The sequence below is a fragment of the Tenrec ecaudatus genome, chromosome 16 (genome assembly GCF_050624435.1).
Source record: "Tenrec ecaudatus isolate mTenEca1 chromosome 16, mTenEca1.hap1, whole genome shotgun sequence".
In the NCBI taxonomy this organism is placed as follows: Eukaryota; Metazoa; Chordata; class Mammalia; order Afrosoricida; family Tenrecidae; genus Tenrec; species Tenrec ecaudatus.
Window position 1 is genome coordinate 70,707,072 of NC_134545.1, and position 24,411 is coordinate 70,731,482.

Below are 24,411 nucleotides of genomic sequence, written 5' to 3' on the forward strand. Positions count from 1 at the left end.
TCATCACAAGCCATGAGCAGGAAAGCCACCTTCTTGTGAACTAACTGCAAAAGAAATGCATTATTCACCAATGTTGCTACTTTGGCTTTTTTTCTTCTTTAAAGAATTTAATCCATAATATAAATAATTGGGAATAAATGCAAAACTATCCCTTAGCAAATGACTAAACGGAAGAATGAAGATTTACTGTACCAAAAATGATTCAAGATTTACATTTTGGGTAGCTTTTTATAATGTATTTCTTTGTAGGCAAGCGGTTTCTTCATAAGATTAAAGAAACTGCTTTTTTTTTTAAAAAAAATAAAAGGAATAGTTCATGAACAGTGCTTTGATTTGCTATTAAATGTGAACCTCTAAAAAGTCATAAATAAAATAACACATCTAACATTTAAAGCCTACCTGTTCCCTACATATAGGGAAGATTCAAGACCCTGGAGCATTAAATACTTAAGAGCAGGGGTAGGGCCAGTAGGGCAAGAGATTCAGGGAGCCCTAAGGCCTTCTCCCTGCTTGCTTTGAGGAAACCTGGGAAAGCAGTGGTCAACATGCTAGGCTGCTGACGGACAGTCCAGAGGTTCTGACCCCAGCTGCATGGGAGGACAAAGTGCGATCCGCTTCTGTAAAGATCCCCAAACCCCGGGGAAGTTCTCCTCATTATCACCCGGTCACTCTGTGCGGAGGCCTCTCCACTCACCTGCAGAGATGTTTGCTGCCTTTGACTGCGGCAGGTGATTTAGGCTTACAGAGCTCTGATCAGGTACGACTGCTGGCAGGCCTAATCAATATGCAAACAGACTTGAATCTTGTTTGGACGTAGACAAAGACAAATAAACTAACTTCTGTTTTTAAGAGTTCCCATGGAGCCTGAAAAAAATTCTAAATCACCAGTAAAAAAATGTAGCTTAAAATTGCTTTCCTCATTTCTGAGATTAACTTTTAATCTTCTGAAACAATAAGAGAATGCTATAAAAGAATGCATGCTGTATCCATGTGTTCATGTTAGTCTGTTCTTTGGTATCATTGGTGCCTGGTGAATTGATTCCTTTATTAAAAAAATTTATTTCTCGGGAATAACATAACATAATGAGATTTATGATACTAATATCACTGTATTCTTTAATAGAAAAAATACGATAATGTTTTCCAAAGAAGAATACTGTCTAATTAACTCATTAAACAAGCTTACTGACTTCCCCAACACACTCCTTTAATATACTCTGTCCTCAGTGATGACAATTGCCGAATCTCTAAACTACCCATCGGTCACCAGAGGCATGTTTCCAGTCATCTTCATCTTCATCAGCCTAAATCTGTGCCTTCTCTCTTCTTCTTAGATCCATGGTAATCCGCTTGTATTAGGCTGGTGGGAAGTGCAGGCTGCATCTTCTTCGTGTGTCTCTCAGAAAGCAGGACGCAAACGGCCCTATTAGCACAGTTCTCTTGGCTCTTCGGTTGTGGCACAGGGGCACGACTGGACCTGGGTTGCTCGCGCTCATTAAATCCCCAGAAAATAGCTGCATATACGACGGAACTGCTTGTGTTGGCAGACAACATTGGTTCATTTTCACCTGTGAGGATATTTTTCATAAAGGTGATGTTTTCTAGAGCTTGATAATGATCTCCTTTACCAAGCATCTGCCTACTCCATGATTTAGCCATCTTAAGAAACTGCCAAGGCTCAGAGTCACCCTGCGAGCATCCACGACTCCTTGTCATTGGCAATCAACATTAGCATCATTTTCTTTCGTTCCTTCACCAACATGCGCACTGTCTATAGGTCTGACAGTTATAGATAGAACATTTAGCAATGTCTGCTGCAAGTTCACATGAATACTGTACTCTTTTACCTTCATATATTTTGCCAATCAACGTATCTTTCTGAGTTAGATCGGAGAGTAAATATTTGAATGTACAAACTTTTCAGTGGGCACTCCCATTTTCATTTTAAAAACAATTAAACTGTAAATACTTTGTTGTCGAAATGCTCATGATGCTTAGTAAAACATCTCAGTTCACCAACTCCCCCACTCACAGTAACCAAGGAAACTTCAGTTCACCAACTCCCCTATACACTAGTTTAAAATTTGAAAGTACTCAAACAAAAGGAGAAAAATGTTTTCACCAGATATAATGTTATTTGACAATACGTCAGTTTTTGTACAAATTGTTTAGTTTCTTTTGGGTTTGTATTGAAGTGCTTGGGAAATTTTAAAAATTCTTGTTATACATAATATGATGTGAGAGAATTATACAGCTCCATAGTTCTAGTGAACTAATACAAATAGCCTCCACATCCACCAGAGACATGCTTTGCTGATGGCTGTCTATGCTGGACACTCAGAGGACTGGGGCTTCCGTGTAGTGTCAGCAGGCTAAAATCCCCCAGTTCGTGTAATGCTGGAGTTGGAGCCAGAAGATGCAGAATGCAGAGAAATTTCTGTGCCGCTCCCTCAGTTGTGAGAACTGACTGAGGGAAATGCAGGTAAAACGAGACACCGTGACCCAGCTGTCCTCACGAATGCACGCATGGGGTCTGTGTCAATGCTCTCTTTCTTCTTCTAACCTGAATGTCTTTTCATCTCTATTTTTAGATCCCTGATAACTTCCACTTCTCCCCGGTGGTGATTTTGAAGAACTCCGGGCTAAATACGAAGTAAGAGGCCCAGGGTAGGTGCAAATTGATATCGCTTTAGCCGTGCGGGGAGTGCAGGTGAAAGCACAACTGCGAGTAGCACCCGGGGAAACATGATAATGATAGGCTCGCAGGTGTGGGAATCGAGGAAGCAGGGGCACTCAATGAGCGCTGTTTCTGGAGGGTGTTCGAATGGATATTCCAATTCTCTGTGTAAGGCCAAAAAATGTAGACAACACTTCAACGAATTTTTAAAAAATTAGGGATATCAACTTTCTAGACTGTGGAACCAAGGATACCAATTGCTTTCCCCTCCTTACGGTATTTGAGCATTTGAGAAAGATGGATACAAAGTTGCACGTTTCCAACTAATTTAATAAACCATAGCAAAGCAGGATGGCTGCAGGTTTTTGTTTCTAAAGTAACAACCTCTATTTTTTTACTTCATTAGTATCATTTATAAATATTATCAATTGTGTCTACCTTTATATTATATATTATCATTATCTGTGAAAAAAATCAATGATATTATTTTATAAGATAGAATAAATTATCTTTATCTATATTTTATAAGATCATAGTATTTTTCGATATCACTGTAATTTTTTACTTTTATAAACTGTTCTTCTTTCTCCTACTTTAATTACCAGGGATATATATTAACTTTCAGAAGAATGCACATTGTTTTTTTCTCAGATGAAGAACAAAGAGTGTCCTTTAAGCTATACTACAATGTGTGCTATGATTGAATCATTATTAACAATTTATAGTCATTTGTCCCGCATATGTCAAGCTATAGCTTCAGCCCAAACTTTTAAAACAAGAGGTACTATTTTTTTAATCATTTAAAATTTTTAAAATACTGATGTTAGGACACATCTGTAATTAGGGTAAGTTGTTGAAATTTATTGATCATGGTATAACATATTTGACCTGGTCCAACTTTACGGTGTTCTCTTGAGAGAGGAATAATTTGTGTACACTGGAGAAAAATTCAATGCCATGAAGGATTTATTTGATACGGGATTAAATATATATTAAAATGCGAAGAGCTTGTAGGTTAATTCAAGGAAAAATAAAGGAGGAAGGGATCAGGGACCATACTTTCAATAATGAAAAGAAATTGGGCAGTATTGGGGAAAAGGAGTCACAAAGCCAGATCAGAAAGAACAAGACATGAATAGACAAGCAATTACATAGGAGAGAGTTTCTTCTCTGATTTAGAGGTTGCCCTCCAAAGTGCCTGAGTCCATGTGAATGACATCCAAATGGGCATCGCTGGCAAGATAAGAGCAAGTGAACCAAATGGCACATGATGGGTACCAAGGCCAACAAGTTTCAAGACACTTTAAAATACCACATATCAAGACCAAAGCATGAGTTTTGGAATTATATTCTGTAGCTCATCCACGTTGGGATGTAACCCGAACTCTGAAGTGATGGGTAAGAGTATAAATAAGCATAACGAAAAAATGCTACTTAAAAACTACAGTGATAAAAATAAATTCTCAGTGGACAAGCTAGGACCAGAAACTCCTAAACTATGCAATAATTACTCATGACTTACAATTTTTGTATTGCATTCAGATGAAACAGTTATTAATAGGCATTTCATATTTAAGAAGAGAACCCGTACACCATGAATTTGAGTAAATTATCTGTACATCATCAACCTTAGCCTCTGTTCTCAATGCCATATCTAGATCTTTATAAAGCTATGAAGAAATATAAAAACACATATTTAGGGTTCTAATCTATATTCAACACCAGGTTTATTACTGCTGGATCCGATCCATAGTGACTATTTGAATCTACTAAATATGCATGTATTAAAGGAGAGCATAAATTAAAAGCAATAAAATTTTATAGAAAACTAGTAAGAAATTGCTTTTACAAATTAATGAGATCATCTTAAAATATTTGATGAAAAACTAATTTTAAAAGACAATTTCATTTATTTAAATAATTTCATTAATAAGAATTAAATTATTTTAAAAGAGTCAGCTCTGAATTGTTATCAACAATTGACCTTTAAAATTTTGTAGTTTCAATTGGATCATGTAAGTGACATACAACCTTCATTCATGCTCAAGTGTTTTAAAACTTTAGGATGCCACACACACAGCTCTCAGCTACCCTGTTGTGACCAAAACGTACTTTCGACCTCTTTTCATGAAACGGATACACTTGAATTTCTCATGGTCATAATACAAAAGAGGAAAATTTATTTTATTGAATAGACTCATGGCTACTTTTTCTTTTTCCCAGTTAAGGTACTAAAGTTTGTGGCACATCCTGTTATGGTTCATTGTGCTCTATTATTTTTGTGTCAGTGATTAAATGATTCCTTAAAAAGAAACATGGCAGGATTCATCAATAAAAAAATCTGCTTTCAGAGACAAAGAATCGAATTCCAAAAAATACCCACCCTAGAGGGTCTCCAATTGTAACAGATACAACATTGATTCCAATTGATGGACAGGAAATTCACTAACAAGATTTGTCAAATTGTTTCTAGCTGACCTTGCACCCTATAGTTCTTGACAATCCCACTTTCAATATCATATAACAATGTCAGATAACAAGCCAATAGGTACTCCAAACTCAATGGCATGCTCCTTTTAGCCAGCCTCAGTGACAGATAAAACTAATTCATTCAGGAAAGCCATTTAATTGCCATCTTGCAAATTGTATTTTTCAAAACTGCAAAATTCAATTAAAGTAATGTGGGGTTGAAATATTCAACAGAACAATGTTCCAGAAGGACTTTTCAAACAGAAAACACACCTATGTATATTGAAAGAAAAAACGAGCTTTCCATTTTTGGCTTTCATATTCAGCTCTGTTTGTTACATACTCATTGCATCAAATGAGTAAACAGGAAGGGGGGGGCAAAAAATCTATTATTTTGCAGCTGATTCTACCAACCAACAAAAGTTGCTAGAGAGATCATAGATACACATACATGTAAAATTAGGCAACCAAGCTGCTTTATTGCCCTGATTTAAAATAAGCTCAATCAGTCAAAAATAAAGAAGCTACAATACACAGCTTGATGAGCAGCTGAAGACAAGAATATACTCATGAGGCTTTCGAATTCAAGATACAGCTCACACAACTTTTGAATGAAGTTGAAGGGCATTTCTCCTGATATTTTTTTCTTAACCACTGAATGAATAAGTAGAATTAATATGGGGAATATAACCCAAAATAGATAACTATGCACAGATTCTTAAATATGATCCTAAGGCTTGAAAATTATAAAAAGAAAATGCTTCGCCCCTGTGTACTTATTACATTATAAAATGATATCATTTTGGAAATTCAAATGTGTGATATTTTTATACTTTCAAGAATAATTTCCATAATAGTCGGCAGTAAAACGTAAGCAATGAAGAGCTGGTTGCCAGCAATTAGACTTCAGTTGGAAAACACATACATCGGCTGTATTCCACGGCAAAAATTTAAAGGGCATTAAATAAAATTAAAAAGTCAAAATCAAGAGTCAGCATTTCACGAGTCTCAGGAATAAAGACCATCAAAAGTAACCGAAAAATGTAAACATAGCCTTACTCTTGACGGTTGCTGTCCGAGTACAGTTGTAGAGAATAGCCAACTCCCCAAACACCTTTCCCGGACCCATGGTGCACAGCTTCACGCCTTCTTTCGTCACTTCAACCTTCCCATCTAAAACGAGAGGGGGGGGGCAACATCTTAATTCTGTGGCATGCTCCGCTTCATTTGTTTTGTCAATATCATATAAGACACAATAGGATTAGTTTTTTAAATCTTTTTTTTTTTTAGTTTTTTAAATCTTACCAACAAATTTTAAATACATTCTCTCGTCATCCCTGATAATAAGTTGAGGTGTTAGTCAAAGAAGCACCAGGTAGAGACAAATTATTCCAAGCGCTGGCGTAGAAACCTATGATAAAATAGCGTGCACATGTGAAATTATCCCAAATGAGGTGGTAGAAACTATGGTGATTCCAATTTTCAAATCCTTTTGAATATGAGAGGAAAATTGACGATTTCCGTCTGTAGCATCCGTTGTTCCTGGAAACGCTCGTTTGAGTCCGGCCCCGGGATGAAGAGGAAAATTACTCTGACGTGCGCATCACTCCTTTTGGGAATTGTAAATTGTCTTTTTGGGGTCGTTTCATTTGTGTTCATTATGTAAGATCATTTTATCAGGGGATCTTACAGCTCTTATAACAATCCACGTATCAATTGTATCAAGCATATTTGTATATATGTTGCCTTCATTCAGTTCTAAACAGTTACTCTCTATTTAAGCCCTTGGTATCAGCTCCTCTCTTTTCCTTCCACACCCCCTCCCACTCTCATGACCCCTTGAGAAATTATAAATTACTTTCATATCTTACACTCACTGCTGTCTCCCTTCCCCCACGGTTTCTGTTGTTCATCCCCCTGCTGTTTGTGTGTGCGCACGCGTGTGTATGTGTGTGTGGCCATGTGTCTGTTGCTGCAATTGGTTTCCCCTTCCTCCTTTCCTCTTTCCACTTTCCTCCTGCCCTCCTGGTAAGCTACTCCAATTTATGTTCTTGAGGGGTTTATCTGACCTAGAGTCCATGTGTCGTGAGCTCTTATCTGCACCCATGTACATTCTAACCTACTGGTCTAGCCCACAGCAAAAGGCAGGACTGGGGTCATGAAAGTGGGGGGTGAGGAAGCCTCAGGGAACCAGAGGAATTGCGTGTGTTTCATCGGTGCTACTCTGCGCCCTGGTTGACTCACCCCTTCTTTGTGACCCTTCCATGAGGGGATGGCTCATTGCCTACAGATGGGTTTGAGGTCTCTGCTTTGACCCCTCTTGTTCTCAACAATATGCTTGTTTGGGTCTTCTGATGCCTGTTACCCGATCCTATTGACAACTCATGATCTCACAGGCTGGTGTGTTTCTTCCATGTGGACTGTTGCTTCTCTGCTAGATGGCTGCTTGTTTAACTTCAAGCTTTTAAGAGTCTAGACACTATATCTTTTGAAAGCCAGGCAACATCAGCTTTCATCCCCACACTTGCTTGTGCACCCATTTTATCTTCAGCGATCATGCCGGGAAGGTGAGCATCACAGAATGCCAGATTGTTAGAACAAAGTGTTCTTGCTTTGAAGCAGGACTTGAGCAGAGGCCCAAAGTCTGCCCAGTACCCCAATATATTGACATATAATATCGGTACACAACCAAATACCTCCATTTTTATGAATTCATGTTATATACATATGTACAAACCTATGTTTATACCTCTATCCACAGCTTGGCTTCCTAGATCTTTCCTCTGGTTCCTTTTCCCTTCCTCCTGCCCCACCATCACCCTTGCCCTTCTTGGACCTTAGGAAGTCCTCTCAGCTAGACTGCTGTTGCTCCAACAGCCCTAAGATCTCTATGTCCTCCTTGTTGTTGGTTTTAATTCCCTGCTTGTTCCCCTGTCTATGGCATTGTTTGCTCACTGCTCTCTTTCTTCATCTCCTCCTCCCCGCAAGACCCTCAGGAACTGTTGGTCCCATTGCTTTCTCCTGGACCTTGCTTCCCTTGTCTATCTTATAATGGTGGGCAAACCAACAATAACAGAGACAAAACAAAAGATTGAATAAAAAGAGAAAATAATAATAACTAGCAAAAAAACCCAACCCAAAGCATACACAATTCCAGGTCTGTCTGCTGACCTTTCTGACGATCTACCTCCTCACCCCACCCCAGTCAGGGGGTTTCTGGAAACTTCCCCTTCTACCTGAAGTCTATTTGGGGGGCTCTTCTGGGGATTTGAGGCTTTGCTTTGCTCGTGTAGCTGATCTGTTTTGTTCCCTTCTTGGTTCACCCCACACTGTTGCGGGGTGCTCAGACCAGACTCACTCCCTGCAGTGTGGCCCAGTATTGTCTTCTGTCATGGTATGCTCCAGCATCGTGTCTGCCCTACCATTCTCTCTGTGCCTTCGCAGCTCCAGGCAGGGACGTCATTGCTCTCTCTTTCTCCTTGGTCTAGTCCCTCGCTTTCTCTTTCTCCTTGGTTTGCTTCTTGTGGGCATGGTGGCCAGTCCCTATCCCCCACTGTAGATTTAATGCTGTCCTCTGGAGCACAGATTTCTTGAGAGGGGGTCAGTTTGGTTCCGATTGGGGCTGGCCCTGCATTATTTCCTGGAAGCTGTGGCCTCTCTGTCATTTCAAACATCTTGACCGATTTTGGCATTTTAGTTTGTCTGCTCTCCCACCCAGTGATACTGACTGTGACAGACACAGGCTGACTTGAGGGAAAAGAGACACTTGGACCATTTATATTGCACAAAGGACTTGGAAAAATAAAACAGAAAGAAAAAGAAAGGAAACATCAGCCATGGAATGCCAACTGCTGGCCTCAAGTATGGAAAGCGATATTTATGAAGAGAAAACACTTATTTCCCCAAAAGTCATGCTATGTAGATTATGAATTCTATCACTTAACACCACAGGGAAAGAAATAACATATCAACAAATCCTGCTCTCTACTTAATCCTCCTCATCTACAATTCCTTCAAGTTACTTATCCACTGTCTGCAGGAGAGAAGTCTAAGTAATGTTTGGCAAAGAATTAGCTAGTGATTGAAGGGAACTAATGCCAAATGAGCGTTTTCCAAACTCCAGGCTCTCATGCATTTATTTCACAACTGTTCCTCATCTTGGTACTTCCTGGGCTATTGAGCATTTTGGAGTGTTGACTTGAAATGAATTCCTTCTACTTTTGAAATCACCGTTTTCTTAACACAATGCTAATGAGCTTACTTTGAGATTTGACAAAATAATAATTGTATAAACAATATATTTGATATGCTAATTATTTTTCAAACACCTTTGGGGATAACATCTTTTTTTAATGTTTTTTTAAACAATTTATTAGGGGCTCATACAACTCTTATCACAGTCCATACATATACATACATCAATTTTATAAAGCACATCTGTACATTCTTTGCCCTAATCATTTTTTCTCCTCTTTTCTTTTTTTACATTTTATTAGGGACTCATACAACTCTTATCACAATCCATACATATACATACATCAATTGTATAAAGCACATCCATACATTCCCTGCCCCAATCATTCTCAAAACATTTGCTCTCCACTTAAGCCCTTTGCATCAGGTCCTCTTTTTTTTCCCCCTCCCTCCCCTCTCCCCCCTCCCTCATGTGCCCTTGGTAATTTATACATCGTTATTTTGTCATCTTATATTCAAAAAATGTTTTATCTGTACAAGTGGGTGCATAATCAACATTTCAGGGAACACTAGCCTACCCGAAAAAGCATTTCATCAGATGGTTATCATTGGCGACAGAAGGCAGTTTGGGTAAAGGTTTCCATGAAATCTAGACTCTTCTTGAACCGTGTATGTACACCTCCATTGGAATGAACTAGTCCAACCTGTCAGAGGGTCAGTGGGTTTGCTTGTGCAGGCATGGTTGGTCAAATAGTCTAGCTCTCTTACGTCTGCCTTTTTGACTGCAAGGAAAAACAAAACAAAACAGCACCCTTACTCTTGAGAGTCACATCAACATGAGTGCAGGAAATCCATCTGTTTGTAAGCTTCACTTGTCCCCGATGGCATCGCTCCCATTCTTTCAGTGGCAAACGTGCTGCTCAGGATATCTTGGCTGCCACTCAAGTATGATAGGCCAGGGCAGAATAGAAGATAGTGGCCAAGAAGTGTATAAACTCTGAACTCAGAGTAGGCGTTGAACTCTGGTTCTTTTTGTATTCCTCAGTAGTCTTGAGACCTTAGACAAGTTGCTTAACGTCTCTAAGCTGCAGATTCTTCATTCATAATGTGACAAAATAAAAGCCCCAATCTCATTGGTGGTTATTAAAATTACAGGAGATTAAACAGGTACAATGCTTAGCACTCAACCTGGTAGAAATAAAATAGTCAATAAATTCTAGCACTGATTATTGATATTGTTTTCATTATACGACCGATGTCATAAAGTGGCAACATGATCATATTTAAATGTAGCACCATATTCTTTCATCTACTACAGAAAGCGGCTCACTTGCAAACTGGATCATCTATTTTATCTTTGAAAATGAAGAAAGAAGTAGGTTTAATATTCTCTCTCTCACTGGGTGTTTAGGGAGAAAACTTTTGCAATAAAATCAAAGCCAAACGCAAAGGAGAAAAACAGAATCCAAAGCAGCCACCCGCCTCTCGGGAAGAACAGGCGCATTCAGACTGCCCTCGCGCCGGCTGCGCCCGAAAACCGCCTTCCATGGCTTATGTCAATTACCAAAATCTTGTGATAAAGGGTTTCAAGAATTAAATAGAAACGCTTCTCCAAACCCATTATACATTTTTTTTTCACTTTAAGGCCTGTGAATGACTTCCTGGTGATCTATTTCCATAAAGGTTACAGCCAAGAAACCCTCAATGGCGACAAGTTTTGCCATTTCTATTAAGAATAAAATGAAATGTCTAAAGAATCTTTCTATACTGCGGATCATGTAAAAGTCAGCCTCTATGTCTCTTTGTGTTTCGTGGTCACAGGTCTTCAGGGGGAAAAAAGACTTGGTAATCAGACTACTGCTAATCATTCTACCAGAAATTGGGGATTTATGGAACTTCAAACAATGGTGAGCCTAAATAAAAGATAAGCAATGTAATTAGGACTCCACCTTTCGCTTAGTCTATTCTAAATATTAATCTGTGACGCTATTATAGCAGAACTAATAAATTAAACATAGACATGTTCCTCTCTGAGAAGCTGCAAACTCCTCCACCAAATTCACTACCATTTTATTTGGAAAATAGTATGAACAAACACACAGGGGGCACCACCACTACCACCACCACTACCACCCTCTGCCCCGCCAAACCAAAAAAAATTTGGGGGGCGGGGGGAAGCTCTGCTGGGGGAGATTTCATAGTACATATTTTTCCTGCTAGGCGACCATCAAGCAACTTGTTCTGAGCTAGTGCTTAATTGGCATCACCTGGGAAGGATCTCTCTGGTGACAGTAAATATTTTCACAAAAGCAGTTTCGCTTGAACCTCGTTTTCTTGTGATGGCTGATTTAGGAGAACAGCATGTGGCTGTGAAATTTTGTTTCCTGCTAGGGAAAAATGCCACAGAACTGTTGTGATATTGAATAACCTTACAAGGGCAGCACTATGGGAAAAACTCAAGTGTACAAGTGGTTTTCTCATTTCAAAAAAGGTGAAATGTTGATTGATGACAAACCTCATGCTAGATGTCTGGCAACTTCCCAATTGGACAAACAATATCAACTCGTAATATTCTTGGAGTTCATTCCACCAGGTCAGACTGTTAATCAAGCTTTCTATTTAGAGGTTCTCAAAAGATTGCGTTAACAGTGGGCAACAAAAAAGCCTGTTGTGTGGCAGATGGGGGACTGGTTTTGCCACCACGACAATATACTTGCTCAAGCGGCCTTCTCAGTGTACCAGTACTCGGCAAAACAGCATGCCTCTCTTGCCCAACACACCTTACTCACCCGACCTTACTCTCCCTGACTTCTTTTTGTTTCCCTGAATGCAGAGGGGCATGAAAGGACAGCAATCTGACAACACAGGAGAGGTAAAGAAAAAAAATGAGGGAGGTGCTGGCAACCATCCAAACAGAGGAGTGTGAAAAATGTGTCCAAGAACGGAAGCACAGATTTGACAAATATATTAAGTGTAATGGAGAGTACTTTGAAGGTGATCAGGTTGGTTTATTAAAAAATTTAAATACATAGCTTTAAAACATATTCTGGGTTTTTTTGGTGGGGTATCCCCTTGTCTACAGAAGATCTTTTGCAAAGACAGTGAAATAGTTTGACCTCAACTACCTCATCAGAAACCCAACCAAACCACTGCCATCGAGTCTATTCGAGTTTATAGTGACACTACGCACAATTCCTCAGAGGCACTCAATCTCTTTTCTGTTTTATTGGGAGCTCTACAGATATTACAACAATCCACAGTTCAATTAGATCCAGTGTGATTATACAACGGTTGCCACCATCATTTTCTTTCTTCTTGCACTCTGCTAACAGCTTCCCTTTATCACTGCCCTCCCTCACCCTACCCCCCAAGAACCTTTGTTATTATATGAAATACTATTATTGTTATTCCTCTCTCCCCATGTCTTCCTCCATCCGATGTGTCTGCTCAGCTGCCATTCTGTTGTTCATTCTCCTCGAATGGAGTCATACCGCGTCGTCATTGCTATCAGTTCCCTCCCCCCCCTTCTCTTTCTGTACCTTCAGGGCACCTTTACTCCTGCTACAATCCTGAAGGGTTTGTTGATCTTGGATTTTATGCATCGAAGGATCTTAATTATACACAGGAGCATGTGCAGGTCCAACAGGAATACTGAGGTAAAACTAACACCAGAATAATCGTGGATGAAATATTAAAGAACGAAAGGATGGTATGTTTTTCAACAATGCTGCATTGCACCCTGGATACTCCGATATGGCCCTTCTGTGAAGAACTGTCCCATTATCTTGCAGGTGGTTTGTGTGTCTCCACTTGGTCTATACTCCTTCACATCAATTTAGTTGCTTGTTTTTGAACTGCTTATACCTATTTCCATGGACACCTCTGGATCACACAGGCTGGTGTGCTTCTGCCATGTGGACTTTGTTGCTACCTTGCCAGATGGCTGCTTGTTTAACGTCAAGCATTCAAGATCTCAGATGCTATTTATTTAAATAGCTACACACCATAAGTTTCTTCACCACACTTGCTTATGCACCCATTTGGCTTCAGTGATCATGTTGGGAAGGTGAGTATCATACATTGCCACATTACCTTATGGGAGCAGACAGCTTCACCTTGCTGGCAGGAGGCAGCTAGTGAGTTTGAACCAGAGAATTTGAGATTAGCAGGCCCCTACTTAACCAACATGACCACCAGGAAACTCTCTCATTCATTAATTCTATATATCTATATCTATCATTTGTCTAAAATTACCCATATTCCACTAACTGATCTGTTTTAGCTGATGAGCAGTTAATCTTTTAACTGATTATATTTCTTTTTCTCATTTGACCAACCTCTAAAAATTACATGTAAGCGTCTGGAGCTTGAAGTTTGGGCACTAATCTCACTTCCGTGTGCAACTCGTTTTCCTGGCCTTATTTGATGTTTGCTTCATTTTTCATGCCTTAATTCACTTTTTAAAAGGCTTGCATAAATAATTACACACATAAATAATTAGTGCTGGTAACAACAGGTTGTATTCCATATTAATTAGAATTGTGAATAGAATCTTGCCTAAACGTAGGGCACATTTGAAAAACAGCAGTTGGAATTTACTACACTTTTTTTCTAGGTTTTGTTAAGCATAACCTAGATACAATATATTGACAGTCGTCAAAGAAGTCAGGACGATGGCAGCATAAAACAGATCAGAGTGAACCAAACAAAATGAAACTGCTTTGTTTTGTTTGCTTTTTTTAAATAATGAATGGAAACAAAATAGTAAACAAAGCATGGTGTGCATAAATTTCTATTCTGAGAAACTGTGTGGTCAACTCTCTCACACGTATTTTGTGGAAGAAGCATAAGTAGTTTAGGAGGGTCGGGCAGATGGGGCTTAAAAAAAATCAGGTGCACACAATGCTTTAATGTGGGTTCCTTCAGAGACATTTAGAAACATTCCAATTAGACCATAGCCCAGTAGAGTGAGTCTGTGTTGTGAAATGTAAAATTGGTTATGGCTATGCACAACTTCACACACTCCAAACCCAACTCGCGGTCATCGAGGGGATTCCAAGACAGGGGAACTGTCTCTAAGGGTGTCTCACACTGTGGTTTTATGAGACCAGACTTCCCCCTCAGAGCTGTTGATCTCACAGTTATCAGCCCAAAATGCAACACACTATGCCACTAAGGCTCCCCATCTAACCTTGGAGAAAGAAGTACAATAGATTTACAAATGAGAGCTAGGCTGGGTGATTCGCTTAACAACGCTAAGAATATGGCGTGTGCACTGGATATAGCAGTGAGCCCCCAAGTCCACCTAATCAACTTACCAGCATTAGCACAGTCATGAAGGAGGCCATTCCCTTAACTTGTTCTCCTACTTCTGATGCATCTTCAATTTGTTTTAGACTGAATCCACTGCACAGAAATCCAACAAAGCTCTGAAACCTAATGTGTGAGTTCTGTGCATCATATAGGATGGATCACCATGAGTCAGAATCCACTCAATGGCACCTAACAACGGTGTGGTTATTTCGATGGTGGGAGTGTGCTGGGTGAGATATAGGTATGGAATGAATTGGGGATGGGGGGCAAGGAATTAGGTAGCTGTATATACCACATATTTTTCCAGGGATTGGGGATGGCAGGCGAGGAATTAGGTAGCTGTACATACCATATATTTTTTTCCAGGGCTACAGCAACACTAAGGCACCCTGGAGGGTTAAGTATGTAGGAGCCCTGGTATCATAATGGTTACATGTTGGGCTGTTAACTGCACAGTTAGCAGTTGAAAACCACCAGTTGCTCCTCAGAAGAAAGACAGGGCTTTCTACTCCAGGAAAGAGTTACAGTCTCAGAAACTCAGGACAGTTCCATCCTGTCTGATAGAGTTACTATGATTGGACATCAACTCAGTGGCAGTGAGTTTGTCTGTCTGTCTGTTTTGGGAAGGGTAAGTATTAGGCTGCTAAATGTGAGGTCAACAGTTAGACTTCCCATCTTGGGGGGAGAGGAAGCTACCTGCTCTAGGAAAAGAACAGGTCTACTCTATTTTACAGGGTCATTATAAGTTTGAGTTGATTGGAAGGCAGTGAGCTATTTACATCACACTTAGGAACAGCCCAGCGTTGAGGATTTAAGATAATTTGTTACTCATTTCAGGGATATATTTTTGATTAGTTTGCTTCATATCACTTCAATTAATTTCTATTTCCTTAAAAGTAAAAGTTCCTCATGAGCACTTATTCTAATAACTATTGTAATTAATCTGATGAGAAATTGTGAATGAAGTGTATGTAACAGAGAAAGAGACCAGGAAGAAAGTCTCAGGAGGTCTAGTAAAAGAGATGCCGAACGCATCAAACTCAACCAGACTCACTGCCGCCCAGTTGGCTCCGACACACCGGGACGCCTTGGGTTTCCAAAGCTGTAAGTGCATACAGGAACAGAAAACCTCTTCTTTCTCTCCTGCAGTAGCTGGTGATTTTGAACTACAGACCTTGTGCTTAGCAGCCCAATGCATGATCCACTATGCTACTAGGACCCTTTATCTCTTTAGCATAGAGGATTTAATTATTTGTTCATTGAGGCGGTTTCTTAATCCTCTCTCCAAGTATGACTGAATCTACTTTACACTCATGTCTCTTGTAAACATTTGGAAAAAGATCCAGTCCTGAAAAAAGATCCATTTCCTAGGAGATGTTAAAAAAATCCAAGCAGCAAAGAAGGAAGGCATGGGTGACCGTGGGGATTTGTAAAGTGGGAGAATTAAAAATTATGATTAAATTAAGAAATTATGAGAAAGTAAGAACTCATGAATTTGTAGATAATCTTAGGCGAGGACACCAGCATTTTGTTAAGCTATCAAATGGGTATGTAGCCCAGTTTACGTAAGTGTCAAGGCTATTAGAACTTTTAGTCTTGTCAGCAGATAATGTTGGTTTAGTCAGAAATTAAGGCTTCCTAATACTAGCTACCTGCCTCCCAGAATCCAAACGTGAAATGCAAGTGAAAAAGAGTTTGATGTGGGGTTTAGCATTCTACAAATATTGATAGTCAATAAACAGATCTGGGAACAATCACGTAATTCCCATGGTGTCTATTTGCAATGTGCACAGGGTCTAATAACTGTCCCTTGATGAATAAATTAGAATACTACTAAAAATTACCCCGACTGTGTGTGATAGCCTCTGCAGTTTAAGTATGTTGCCATCTATCGTCCAGAGACACACACACACCCTAAAGCAGAGTCAACACCCCGGCTCATTGACTGAAAATGTATTAGAATTATGTGAATAAGTTATGGTGTTGACAAAGAATACTGAAAGTACTATGGATTATCAGAAGAACAAACAAATCTGTCTTAGAAGAAGTACAGCCTGAATCAGAGCAAAGATGGTGGGACTTCGTCTCATGTACTTTGGACATACTGTCAGGGGCGGCCAGTCTCTGGAAAAGAACATCGTGCTTGTGAAACAAAGGGTCAGGCTGAAGTCGGAAGGCTCTCAGGAAGATGGATTGACACACCACGAGGGCTGCTAATATACATAAAACCAGCTTTCTACCATTGAATGTGATCAAGTGACACTTACATCTTTAGTCCAACAACAGCACCACTGAGGCTGACAGCAGATGTCATTTCTTTTAGGTGCGTTCGTATTCCCTATGGAGCCAGGTCCGAGAGCGATTATGAGCTGCTCTGTGAACCTAATGGCCTGCAATTCAAACCCCCTAGCAGCTCCAAGGGCAAAAGACTGGGCTTTCTGCTCTCCTCAACAGTTACACTCTCAGGAACCCATGGGGAACCTCACTGTGAGACACCATCGACTGGAGGCCAGTGAGAGAGCGAGAAGCAGAGTTGAGAGAGAGAGAGAGAACCAAAACAAAGCCCAATCATGTGCTCGGCAAAGGGCTTTCCACATCCACAAAAGAATGAAAAAGAATGCTTTTCAATGTGTTCTCTCAAAAGCGTATGTACAAATGACCTGGAGGTGAGAGAACATAGTTTGAAAGTTATTTCCTGTACAGTAAATTTTAGCCATACAAGGAACAAAGTATCGATACATGCTGCAGCCTGGGAAAACTTTGAAAACACTACTTAGTGAAAGAAGCTATCTTTAAAAAGACCACTTATTATATGACACTATATATTATGTGGGATCATGTCTTATATAATTCCATATATTATTTATATAAAATATCAAGAATAGGCAAGTCTACAGAGGCTGTCATTATTGGTATCATGGACTAACGGCTGTCTAGTAGAGTCTAAAGACCCCTGGTACTGCTGTGGGGAAAGCATTAGGCTGTTAGCCATCAGGTGGGTGGCTAAACCCAGCAGCCACCCAGTAGACACGCTGCAAGGGAAAGATGAGGCATCTGTTCCCGGAACCCAAAAGAGCGGCTCTGCTCTGTCTTGTGGGGTCACTGCCACATGGAATTGACTGAAATGTAGGACAGAGAAAGATGGAAGAAATGAGATGTGACTAATAAGTGATACAGGATTTTTTGTTTGTTTGGTTTGGTTTGAGGTAAAGACAATGTACAATACTTTCAATATACTAAAAATAGTTACTATATTTTGTACCTCAGAGAATTGTACAGTATGAATTTTATCTTAATAAGAATAATTTACATTTTTTATCTGTTTTTAAAACAAAGTTTTAGAATATGATACATAATAATTAATTATATGAATAGCCAGTAATATCACCAATATTCCTGATGTCAGATGGTTTCGGTTGAAAGCAGAGAATCTCAAAAAGATACCTACTTTTTTCATGGACTACGCAAATGCATTCAACTGTGTGCATCATAACAAAGTATGGCTATCCTTTAGAAAGATGGGAATTCCAGAGCACCTCGTGCTCATATAGAATCTGTACATGGATCAACAGCTTTTTGGGCAAACAGAACAAGAGAATGCTGGATGGTTGAAATGTGAAAAGGTGTGCCCCAGGGTTGTATCTCTCTCACCATATTTATCCAATCTGTCCACTAAGCAAATAATCAGAGAATCTGGGTTACATGAAGAAGACTGGGGCATCAGGATTGGAGGAAGGCGGAAAGCAAAGAGGACTTGAAGCGCTTGATGATGATCAAGGATTGAGGCCTTCAGTACAACTCCAAGGATTCCAACTCAGTGTAAAGAAGATCAAAATCCTCACAACTGGACCAAGAGGTAACATCATAATCAACAGAGAAAAGACTGAAGCAGTCAACGATCCACAATCAATGTTCATGGAAACAGCAGTCAAGAGATCAAATGATGCATTGCCTTAGGCACATCTGCTGCACAAGAACTCTTTAAAGTGTTGAAAAGCAAGGATGTTACTTTGAGGACTAAAGTATACCTGACCCAAGCCACGGTATTGGCTCACATGCATATGACAGTTTGACACTGAATAGAGAAGAGTGAAGAAACTTTGATGCATTTGAACTATTTTGGTGGAGAAGAATATTGAAAGTATCAGGGACTGCCCAAAGAGCCAACAGATTGCTCTTAGAAGGAGTACAACCAGAACGTCCCTCAGAGACGAGGAGAATGAGACTTCGTCTCACGTATTTTCAATGTATCATTTGGGGAGACCAGTCCCTGGAGGAGGACATCATGCTTGGTAAAACTGAGGGCAGCAAAGGACGTGTCAATGCCTGTTGTTGAGGCCCTCAATAACATGTATTGACATAACGATTTCAACAATGGGCTCAAACAAGAACCATCGTGAGGACGGTGTAGGACCAGACAATGTTTATGTAGTTCTGTATAGGATCACTGTGAGTTGAAACTAACTGAACACAACTGACAATAATGCCATCAATAATATCACAATATCCTTCACGAGAAGGTTCAAGAATGAGAAATGATTTAGTCTCCAATTCAGCATCATAGCCTTTCTTTAGTCTCTTAGGACAAAACCCCAAATCAAACTCAGTGCCATCTAGTCAATTCCGATCCATAATGACCCTGTGGAACAGAGGAGAACTGCCCTATAACATGTGTTTTATAATATGGGCTGTAGTCCTTCTGGAAGCCTATTGCCACATCTTCTTTCTGCTTAGCAGCTGGTAGATCCAGATTGTTGATCCTTCTGTTAGCAGCAAGTACTTAACAACTGCATCACATGACGTCTTTCCTTTAGGACAATCACACTAATAATTTTCACCTTGTATGATGCTTTCTTTCTGTAACTTCTGCCTGTGGTAGTTACATAATCTGTGTCAATTTGAGAATATTAAGAGTGAAGGGGTGGAGTTTAGCCCGTCAATCAGGTTACAGCTTGGTGACCTCATTTGGAGGAGCAATGGAGATATATAACTCACTGGAGGCCAGAATCTCTCTGCTTTCGCTCTCCCTGCTTCATATTCCTGCTGACAAGTCACATGAAGCTAGGCGGATGGAAGCCAGAGCCCAGGAGTTCATTGACCTACCCGAAGACCCATCCCAACACTGAGATGTTCCCAATGCCACTAAATCCACAAGACTTTGCATCCACTGGCCTGTGATCTTCCTGCATTCAGCATCATTGCATGGCTGCATGAGTCTAAATAGAAATTTATGGACTAGTATGGACATATGGGTTAATATTGGACTTATGAACTTGATCTGGAATGCGCTGGGATGTTTCCTTAATGTACAATTGCTCTTCGATATAAAGTTCTCTCTCACACACATGAGAGTCTGGATTTGTTTCTCTAGTCAACCAGGACTAACACACCATCCCTTTTCATTTCTATTCAGTGAGGATACTAATTATCCTTAACTTAGCTGTGTCACCAATGACTACAAATGTCTTATAGTCAGCAAAACCCGCCCATGTTTGCAACCTGACATCAATTCTTTCTTTGATTCTCTAAAACTAAACTAAACTAAACAATCAAGCTCCTGAAAAAATATCCTGTTGCTAATGAATTCACACTAGTTCTATAGGGTCAAATTCAAATTCATAGTGAGTGTGTCCAGCATTCCACAAACTGGGTATTCAGGTACTTAACCTTAGTCAGTGACATTGTCCCTTATCAGCTTCTTACTCAAGCTTCAGAAGATAGATCAGTGGTTCCTAATATAATAGAATTCAAAGTACTGTGAACTTGAAGACAGACCATTACATATCGATATTTACTAATCACCAGTTGAAATGTAGAATTTTCACAGCAATAATCTACATATTAGGTTAATAGTACTTATGAAATTTGTTATTGATAAAAACTATATTTTCTCATTAAATTATATAAATATTTGTTCTAGAAATCTTTAAATATTGTTTATAATAATGGCCCCTTCAAGCTAAGGGCTATTATTAGACCCACCATTATAACTTATGCATTGTACCAAATAAAAACACATCTATTGAATCACAAATGTGTTTATATTATTTTAGCTACTGATTTTATAATAGCATTTATTTGATAACCTGGCATAATTTATTCTACATACTTCAAAATACTTTGAGATGACATGGGCAAAATTCAGACTGGCATAGAAAGAGAATACTCACTCCTGTCAGATACACTCTGACTCATGGAAGCCCTCTTAGACGGAGAACTGTCTTGTGGGTTCTGAAGCAGTAATCCTGATATAAGCCGACAGACATGGTTCTTTATGTCGTGAAGTTTCCGTTAGCAGTCAGGTGCTTTCACCACTGTGCAACTAGGGCTCCTTGGCTAATTGAATAGCTAGATGTCTAATGTCCTACACACATGTGTAACTGTTTCTTTACCCTGTATTTGATATGAGTATAGAGTTCTACAATGTTTCTACCACAGTGCCAGGATTTCATAGCAGTACTTACACAACAAAAAAAGACAGTGCCTTTCTTTCCAAGTACCCACCTTCCTTCTCTGTACCATTTCATCTACATTCCCATTTCATTTACAAAAATCTGTCTCTAGAGTATTTCAGGGTGCTCATCCCTGATAATATTACACTAACTCTGCCATATAAATTTAAATGTCTGTGTGAAATTGTATTTACTAGTTTACGTTGTCTTCAGATTTGTTTATATTCATGCCATTATATATTTTTTCTTTCTGATTAAACTGAATTTTGTTTATAGTAGTACTTTCTTTGTATCACTTTCTCTTAAAATCTGATTAAGGGGCTAATAATTATTAAATAATCCTCAATTTATCTATAAAAGATGTTTATTAAATGATATTAACAAATTATTCTAATTGATTAGAATATTTGTAAAACGTCAAACACCACAAAGTCCATCTCAACATTTGCCAACTAACTACAATTGGCTCCATTGACTTTAATGAACTACGTGGCCACATGGTCTATGTCCTCTCGCCCAAATTACTAGCGGTTATCTTGTTAGGACATCTATGGTCACTAAAAGGGTAAGGGAAGTTTGTGATTCTAACAACACAAATCAAATTTTAAGAAATAAAACATAATCTAGAAAAATGAATTAAACAGAAACTATAAAAACAGAAACACTATCTTGGTGAAGAAAAAATAACTTTATCTAGGAAAAAATCTTCTGCCTATTACATTTATGTTAATTATCTTTCCACTCTAGTATTCAGGTACTTTATTTTATAAAAAAAACCCTTAATGGGTTTTTAATATTTAAAGGGACATGAATTTCTACCTTGTCTTGGGCAGCAATAAATTAAGTTCAAAACCTAATTTCTATAAAAAACATTATTCCTAATAACCCAGACCATTCATGAATAATTTATTCTTATAGAAAAATGTCCTAAATCATTTCTCTTTTAAAATTAAATCACCTATAAATGATATCAAAGTCAATAATTCATTTCCATTTTATTCAATCTGCTGATTTACATCAAGAACAAAGTAGTATTTTCATTTCAGCGATTAGTTTCTTTTCTTTTATAAACTCTTTCCTACAATAGCCATCACCTAGGTAAATAAATAAAAGGAATCAGGCTTCGGTCTCAGGTCAGGGAATGCTTCTCACCAGCCACAATGTAAAATGTATGGTATTATAAGTTGAAAAGATTATGAAGAAGATATAAAGGTAATGCTATGCATCCATCATAGTTATTTGGACCTGAAATACACCAAAGTAATATTGTAAGGAAACTTTGCTAAGTCACGTGATACAGAAGGCTTTCGATGCAGCATGATTCCAAAGTATGTTTGAACACTAAGAAAGCATGCTATCTTCTGTATCACTGCATCTTCACAGTTAAAATAATATTTCAAGTTCACTATTAATAATATTTCAACTTCACATTTGAATTAAAAATAATTCAAGTTTACTATTCTTGGGCCTTTATTTTTAATGTTCTCCTAACAGACTTTGAAGTTCTTGGTCTCTAAAGAGGAAGTATAAATGCATGAAAGATGTCATGGGGCCAGTTGACATGCCAGGATTATAATGTAAGAATAAAATTAAAACTCTTCCGTGAGAGCAAGACTAAAAGCCTATGTAAGTCCCTCATGCTTCCCACATATTTTATTCATTACAAAGTGCAGAAACAACCAGAGAATGTGTCTCTACCTTGCAGAAATGAGAAAACACAAGAAGCATCGGTCTACTTAGCCCCATTTGGGCAGTGTACCAGTATACCCCCAATTCCACCTTTGTTTAGCTCAAATTCAATTGCTAGAATAAATAAGGTTTGGGGTAGCAGAAAGCTAAAGCAAATCCTTGAAAATAATTGTCCAAAACAAAATGCAATGCATCATAGCTTTTTGTATTAAAGCAAGAAGCATGAAAACCCATTAATAAAGAATTCTCTTTTCTATAAAAAATGGCATTGGTTTGTATCAACCAGAGACATGATTTTAGTACATGAAAGGGGCAAAAAGGCAACCTAGAGACAAATTTACTTGGTGGCTCTCTTTCTTTTTCTCTTGAAAAATATTATAGGCTGGCACTTAATAGTTAAATTTGATGAATGAATAAGGATCAGACACGTCAGCTGTAGAGTGAGTAGATAGTCCAAACCCTAAGAAAGAAACTAGATGAATTTCAGACAAAAGCCATACTGCCTCGTTTTTGGCAGCACGCAAGTGTCAAAAGAACTTGCAAACACAGACAGATGACAGACCTCCAGGGGTAATCTACATCTGTGGTGAGACAGTCAGCATCACAGACCGCAGGGAAACCTGGAACCCCCTATCCCACTGCAAACACGAATATCAACCCGATGAAAGGGCCCATTTCTTCAAAGGGGCAAGACTGTATTGTCCAGTATCTCTCTGCTCCCAATATAAATGTATGATGCCCTCAAAAACATTAGATCTTAGGGTGAGCAATTATTACTCATGCATATTAGGAGCTGTCCTACATAAGCTACATTTTTAAGCATGTCCTTGAAGATAATGAAAGGTTGCCCAAAGTATTCTCAAGAGACGTAGTATTCTCAACAGACATAGTATAGCTGTTTTCACCAAGACAAGTCTTGCAAAGACATTGTAATGCAAATCAGAGTCAGTTATGGTTTCCTGCTCAAAAGACTTAATTAGACAAAACTCCATGCCCATGTATATAATTATCTCCAGTTACAGAAAGGGTGGAGAGTGGCAGAAGGAATGTGGGCATTATCATGTAGAGGATTTAAGAGAAAAGAGGGAGAAAGAGTTAGAGAGAAGGCACAAATAAAATAGAAATTAGGGATGGAAAATAGGGAAGAATAGAAAGGAGTTACAGATAGGATACAATACAATAAAACAAAAGGAAATGAAATAATTCAAGTTATCAGATATTACAGTTTAGGATTCTGGTGATCCGGAGTTATGTGTTTGATATTATAGAACTTTTCTTATTTAGTTCCTAAAAACTGACCACAGCTGAGCCTAAAATGATGCTAAGTCTTGTAGACACACCCTGCTGCGACTCAGGCACACAGTCCAAAGGGCTATTTGTGTTGGTTACGTGATCCTTCAGTCACTGGATGAGGAAGAGAAATGGGGTGAGGTGGACAGTGATGGTGTCAGGTAATACCAAGCCCACAGTTCCTTAACTGCTCTCCAAACCCAACATTGTTTTCTGATTTGGATTCAAAACCTGACCTTCAACTGTTGTTAGGTGCCTACTCAGTGCAAACCTATGTCTAAGAGAAGAAAAGAATGCCAGACCCTACACCATCCTCACGCTGGCTAT

General features: G+C 38.9%; 1 protein-coding gene across 2 annotated transcripts in view; it reads right to left on the reverse strand.

Moving 5' to 3' along the window:
* Positions 1-24,411, reverse strand: part of PRKG1 (protein kinase cGMP-dependent 1) — a 1,325,949-nt gene that overhangs the window by 795,482 nt on the left and 506,056 nt on the right. For both annotated transcript variants that reach the window (XM_075534995.1, XM_075534994.1), the window contains exon 3: positions 6,206-6,319. In XM_075534995.1, coding sequence (XP_075391110.1) covers positions 6,206-6,319 — 114 coding nt within the window. The remainder of the gene's footprint in view (positions 1-6,205; positions 6,320-24,411) is intronic.